General features: G+C 36.9%; 1 protein-coding gene across 1 annotated transcript; it reads right to left on the reverse strand.

The window, feature by feature from the left end:
• Positions 1 to 5,436: 5,436 nt before the first annotated feature.
• Positions 5,437 to 6,906, reverse strand: LOC149244277 (uncharacterized). The gene has a single exon (XM_089371490.1). The coding sequence runs from the start codon at positions 6,904 to 6,906 to the stop codon at positions 5,437 to 5,439; it is 1,470 nt and encodes a 489-aa protein (XP_089227616.1).
• Between the last annotated feature and the right edge of the window lie 262 nt (positions 6,907 to 7,168).

The following is a 7,168-nucleotide window of genomic DNA, read 5'->3' on the forward strand; positions in this document are numbered from 1 at the left end:
TGACTCTAGAGACACTCAAAGATCCAAGAGGGCTCAGGAAAAGCTCAAAAGTAAAAATTTCTAGATTGCAATGAAACTAATGCCATATTGAATATCTCGTCACAATATTTCCAATGGCACAAACGAAAGCTCAATCCAAGTCTGTATGTGAAAGTTATGGGAAATCAGATTTTTGGTCAAACTAGGCCCATTGGCTAAATTTGGGAGGAGCTCCAACTAGATTTGGAGGTCTGCTAAAATTGGAGGTTCGACTAAATTTGGAGGTCACTAAAAGTAAATAGTTTGGCACTTATCAGCGATAGACTCAGACGGTTGGAATGGGAAAATTTATCGCCTCTTTCATTTGGCTGGTAAACCTTAGAAATTGGTTGAATGGTTTTTGACAAGTTGTTTTAATAAAAAAAAACATATTTAAAAAAGGGGGTGGCGGGGAAACACCACTACCACCCCACCGTGTATATATATATATATATATATATATATATATATATATATATATATATATATATATATATATATATATATATATATATATATATATATATATATATATATATGGTTGGCGGGTGGTCAAACCCTGCCAACCCACAACCACCATATATAACGATCGCATATAAAGCGGGGTCAGTGGGTGTTTAGCCTGCATCGATTGGTGGGCCAGCAGAAGCCCCATACATCGTAACCCTCTCCCATAACATTACACCAAAAATAAAATGCATGCCCATAAAATTTAATCACCATCTATTTTGGGGAGGCCACGAGGTTGGAACTTAGGCCTGCTCCCTCCAAACTCAGTTGCCTAGCCAACAACCCAATGGGTCACACCTTGGTATTTCTACCCACAACTTTATATTAAACCACAAATATGACATTTGCAGGAGGAGAGGAGTGAGTGTGAAATCCAACACAGGGGCAAGGCCACGCCAGAACTATGTCAACTTTATACTTATTCTTCTCAGTTTTCCACAGGGAATGTGATGGTGTAATTAGACTTGTCATCTGAGTAGAAAATATTCAATCAAATTACACAGAGGAGTCTTTGTGGAATCACGAGGAATCTAAAAGATTCTCTTGATGCCAAATTTTCATAGTGACAGAACCATGCCAACTTTACACTCAAATGAACCATAATTTCACCAGGAATATGATGGCATGAACATTTTTCTAATATGAGTAGCGGTATTTTAGTCAAATTGCACAGAGAAATCTTTGTGGAATTATGAGGAATCTAAAAGATTCCCTAAGGGCCAAATTTTGATTTTTTCAAAATAGGTCGACTTTATACTCATTTTTTCATAAGGAGCACAGTGGCGAAGTCAAATATGTCATCTTGGTAGAAAAATTCCAATTAGCCAGCTTGAAGGAATCTTGGGGAACCTTTGAGATTCTCAAGGGTCCAAATTTTGACAATGGCATAAATGGTTCAAGTTTACAATCATTTGACATGATTTTGTGCTATGAATTCAATGATCTAGTCCATTTCTTCAACAAAATTGTGCATTTTCAAGCCATCCCTAAAAGTGGAGGTATATGATGTAGTGATGCCATGTCTTCCTTTTGATTTGCTGAGATTATGTTTTTGATGTTGAGAACCTTGTTTACCACTCTGTTGGAGGATACTTGTGTGCCACTTCATGTGAGAATTAGATACATTGTCATGCTAAAGGAGGGCACATGTGAGTGAGAGTTCCTATAGGAGAATGTCTCGTGGAGAGACATGACACTCTAGTTGAGGGAGTTTATCCTTGTAATGACAAGGAATACACCATGTACTCATCATCATCTTGCAAAATTTAATGAAGCGACCTCCGAACTCTTGACACTGGGCCCGGAGACATAACCCACACTGGGTGAACTTTATTATCAATATGTTTGTGTTCTTTGATTTGATGGTTGTCATTATGTTTCCTCTTCTTAAAAGTATGCACATGTGGTTTTTCATACTCTTTCACCTACAATTCTGTTAACATCACAGAAGTAAAAGATCTTGGTTAATTCTGGTAGCTGAGATAATGTGGATCAAGTATTAACTTATCCTCAGGGTTCTTCCAATTAGTGGGTGTTCTACACCTCCTTCCATACAATACTTCAAAAGGACTCATTTTCAATGATTCATAGTAGCTATTATTATATGTGAATTCAACTAAGTGGAGGTATTCCTCCCACTTGGTTGGTTGTTGCATTACATACATTCTTAGCATATCCTCAAGTACCTGATTCGCTCACTTAATCTATCTATCAATTTATGGGTGGTACGTGGTACTAAACTGAATCTGAGTATCTAGACTCGTAAAAGGGATTTCCAAAATGCGGAAGTGAATTTTACATCCCTATCTGAAATCACGACCTTTGGTATACCATGTAATCAAAATATTTCTTTCATAAATATATTTCAAAATTTCAACAGTTTTATATGTAGATTTCATATGTATAAAATCGTTTGTTTTGCTCAATTTATCCATCACTACCATGATGGAATCATTTTGCTTTCTCGATCTAGTTAGACTTGTTATAAAATCTAAAGTAATTGTGTCCCATTTCCATTTAGGGATAGGTAGTGGATGGGGTAGACCAGCATGGTGTTCGTGTTCCACCTTAACTTGTTGGCACTCCAGGAATTTAGCCAGATATTCATTTTTGTCCTTCCTCATACTAGGCCAAAAGTAATTGTTTTTAATTATAAATAATATTTTTTGATAACTAGGATGGGAAACATACGAGCTTCTATGAAACTCATCCAAAAAAATAAAAAAAAATTAATAGTGGTTTGGTTAGGAACATATATCCTTTCCCTAAAATTCAATAAATTATCATTGTTTATGCCATATTTGGATTGTTTTCCAGAATTTTTTTCCTGTTTGGTTTGTTGACAGAAGAACCTGTATTTTGGGTCTTTTTGGGAAGCTTCTTTGATCTACTCAGAAAAAATTATTTCTACTTGACTGTAGGAAATCTCATACACACAATGAAGTTTTATGCTTAGTGCATCAGCCACACAATTTTCTTTCCCTTTGAGATGCCTTATGTCAAAGTCAAATTCGTTTAGGAAAGCGCTCCACCTAGTTTGTCATGCATTTAAATTAGGTTGTTCAAAGAAAGTCATTAAACTAGTATGATGAGTCATTAAAAGGAATCTTTTCCCAAACAAATAATGTTACCATACCTTTAGGGCATGAACTACTGTAGTTGCTTCTAGTTCATAAGCATAATATTGTTGTTCATGGTCTTTCAATTTCTGTGATTTGTAAGCTATTATTCTACCTTCTTGCATCAAAACTCCTCCAACACCTTCTTGATATGCACTTGTGTAAACTATAACATCCTTCTCTAGGTATACAACTTTCATCACAGGGGTTGTAGTTAATAAATGTTTCAATCACTCAAAATTGTGTTAACATTCTTGTCTCCACTTGAAAGCTCTCCCTTGTTTCTACAAAGAAGTTATAGGGTAATCAATCCTAGAAAATCCTTTTATAAAATGACAGTAATATCCAACTAACCCCATTAAAGACTGAATATCTGCAACATTTTTAGCGATAAACCATTCCATGATGATTTTAATTTTCTCAAGATCTACAATTATACCTTCAAATGAAATGATATGTCCCAAGTGTTGGATTTGATCCTTGTAAAAATCACATTTACTGTATTTAACATAGAGATGGTTTTCCCATAAAATTTGCAACAGTATCCTCAAATACTCCTTATGCTCCTCCAAGTTTTTCGAGCAAATCGGACTATCATCAATAAAAATAAAATTGAATTTGTCTAAGTAAAGATGGAAACTACCATTCCTCAGATTCATAATGTTTCTAGAGCATTAGTAAGCCCAAAAGGAGACTCAACAAATTCATATTGGTCATAATGAGTTTTGAATGTTGTCTCGCAAATGCCCTCTTCCTTTATTTGTATCTGATGATATCCTAATCATAGGTCAATTTTTAGAAAATAATATGGCACCTCTAACCTAATGAAATTGATCATCAATTATTGGTAGCAGGTAATTATTTTTGATAGTTAATTTTTTTAGATGCCGATAGTCAATACATAATCGTAGAGTACCATCTTTCTTTCTTATGAATAATACAATGGCTCCCCAGGGTGACACATTTTAAGTTTTGTTAACTCAACTATACTCATACGTAAGGATTTATTGATACCGGGGTCTCTCCTGGAACTAGTTCTATGGTAAAATCAATTTCTCGGTTAGGTGGCAACTTTGATATTTCCTCCGAAAATATATCAGTAAATTCTTGAATAACTGCAGGTTTTCCAAGGTAGTTATCTTATCCTTAGAATTAGTATAGCCCATTTTCACAACATATATTTAAAAACCCTTTTGAATGAATTTACTTAACTGGTTAGTGGTAATAGATTGTAATTTAATGGCTCTTTTAACTCCCTAAACTTCTTGCCTAACACCTTCTTTAGTGAGGAAACTAATGGTCCTATCCTTGCAGTTCACCAAGGGCCAATGTCTCTCTAACCAATCCATTTTGATTAACACATTGTAGGATCCTATGGGAGACATGTTTAAACTCACCCTAATTTGTTGTCATGTTATTTCAATAGGGCAGTTCTCTACCTTAGATGTCACTCTTCTTTTAGATCCAGTAACCAGTTACCGTAACTAGGGGTTTTTGAATTTAACAGTTTGTAAATGACACAATTCCACTATTTTTCATACTAACATAACGCAGGCTTGCACCTAGATCTATCAAAATAGGGACAAAATGATTAGCTACTTTACCTTCAAACTCTATCATTATGGGATGATAATCAGGATGATTATCATCCAAAGTTGCATTGATTCTTAGTATGTTCCTTTCCACCTCCTCAACTGTAGAAATTTCTTGTATATTGGTGGTTTGCTTCATCATGATGCGGTGAGGATCATTTTTATAGTAGTGGGGTTTCCCACATACCTGGTATTACAAAGGAGGTTTTTGTTGTTGAGTATATTCTGGTTTACTTGACACTTCAGCTTATCTAGTTTTAGTTTTTTTTTTCCAAATAAAAAATCAAACTTTTTATAAACAGAATAAAAAGTTACATAGCATATGTCGGAGCATTTTGTTTGCTGTATGATTGAGAATCATAAAGCTCTGCAAGAAGAGGCTACCCTTCCTGTCCAAAACTAAGAGAGATAGGGATCCCTGAGAAAAACGTGAGCCTCCTCATAATGAAGAAAACAGCTCCCATCCCCAGAACCGTCAAAAAAGAAACACAGTTTTCATATATTGCATATCCATGACAAAAAAAACAACGAGCATCTATTTCCTGGGTCTCCTCTTCCAAGGAAAACAACCCAAACAGAAAATAGATGCACAAGTCATGTAGAAGAAACAGAAACAGTTTTACAAAAAGAAACACCATTTCAACTGTTAACAAAAAACGGCTTTGACAAGCCTGCTAAGTCTCCAGAAATATATCAGTCTATGAGTAAGGAGGTTGATCCGAGGCATGGATCTCTCCATTATTCTCCTCCACTATTCTCCAGCTACCCAAATCTTGTTGTAAACCTTCTTTAGAAAGCCTGTCTGCTGAATCATTGCGTTCCCTGTAGATGTGGCATAGAGAGAAAACATTAAATGTAAGCTTTAAGTTCTGAATCTCTTCTAATAAAGGTCTCAAAATATAGTTTTGACATCTACATTGCCCATTAGCCCATTTAATAACATTTAAAGAATCCCCAAAAATCTGAACTGTGAAGATGTTCCTGTGGATAAGCCAACATAAGAGCAGCTTTAGTGCAGATAACTCTGCAAAGTTATTTGAGCCAGTGCCTAAACCCACAGATGCTTTTAGCATCTGTCTTTCGTTTAGATGAATGACCAATCCTGCTCCTACTTTATTGTTCTGAGAAGCCCCATCAAAATAAGCCCATGGAACTCCTTCCTTGATTTGTTCCTCTCTAACCTGTCTGGGATTCCTCTCCTCTTCTGAATTGGGAATGTTTGAGTAAATAGAGGTACATTGTATGGCAATTGACTCAGCAGAGGTTTCCTTATCCAAAAAGATGCATCTGTTCCTGGCAATCCAGATGCCCCATGAAATAATTGGAGGTAAATTCCGCAGTTTCCCCTCTGGATATAAGCACCACCATTTGTACCATACATCAGTGATGTTTTCCCCCTCCCAGGCTACCTGTTTTTGAATGAGCTTCTCAACCTCCACCCACACTTTTTTCACTACAGGACAATCTATAAATAGATGCCTTATTGTTTCAGAATCATTTTTGCATAGAGAACATCTCCCCGACCCTGACTTATACCTGGATTGGAGGATGTCCCATGTAGGGACTTTTCCTTTTAGAATACACCAGAAGAAGAGTCTAGCTTTTGCAGGGCATTTTAACTTCCATAATGACTTTTCCCACCATTCCAGATCTCCCCAACCTTTCTTTGACATAAGGAACTTATACCCGAATTTTGGAGTATAGGATCCAGAATTAGCATGGGCCCACACCAGTAGATCTGGTCTGTCTTTAAGCCTTACATTTGATCTGGAGAGTTCTTGAGTGTAGACCTTCCACTCATTCCACCAATGGGGCCGGAGATCCAATTCCTCTCCCGATTTCCATGCTTGTCCCCAGATTGTTGAATGACCAATTTTCTCTACCTGACTAAGGAAAAGAATTCCTTTGGATTCTAGGTGCCTGATAAGACCTGGGGATAGAGAAAAGTTTTCATTGCACCCCACCCAGGGATCCCTTCCTATCCGAAGATTTTCCTCGTTTCCAATCTGCCACGACAAACCTTGCTCAATAATCTTGAAAGCCTCTATAGTAGCCTTCCAGACCACCGACACATTCCCTCCTTTCTTATTGGGATTCCTTAGCCAATCTTCTAGAGGGGTAGGGTCAATGTATTTCCGTTTCACCACTTTCGTCCAAAGATTTTCCATTTTAATGATTCTCCACCCTGATTTAGCTGCCAGAGAGGGTCTGAAAGCAATGAGGTCTTTAATTCCCCACCCTCCCCATTCTTTAGGTCTTGCCACTTTCTCTCAGGCGACCCAAGGAAGCACTAAATCCTCCTTTGATCCTGCCCATAATCCTTCTTATCTTTTCCAATATTCCTTTAGGTACCCATGTCAACGCAGCCCAGTAAATTGGAATTGCTAAGAGGAATGATTTGATTAAAGTTAGCCTTCCTGCTTTGGAGAG

The sequence above is a fragment of the Pinus tabuliformis genome, chromosome 8 (assembly GCF_031772625.1).
Source record: "Pinus tabuliformis cultivar Carrire ecotype Pingquan chromosome 8, CPIR1, whole genome shotgun sequence".
Taxonomy (NCBI): Eukaryota; Viridiplantae; Streptophyta; class Pinopsida; order Pinales; family Pinaceae; genus Pinus; species Pinus tabuliformis.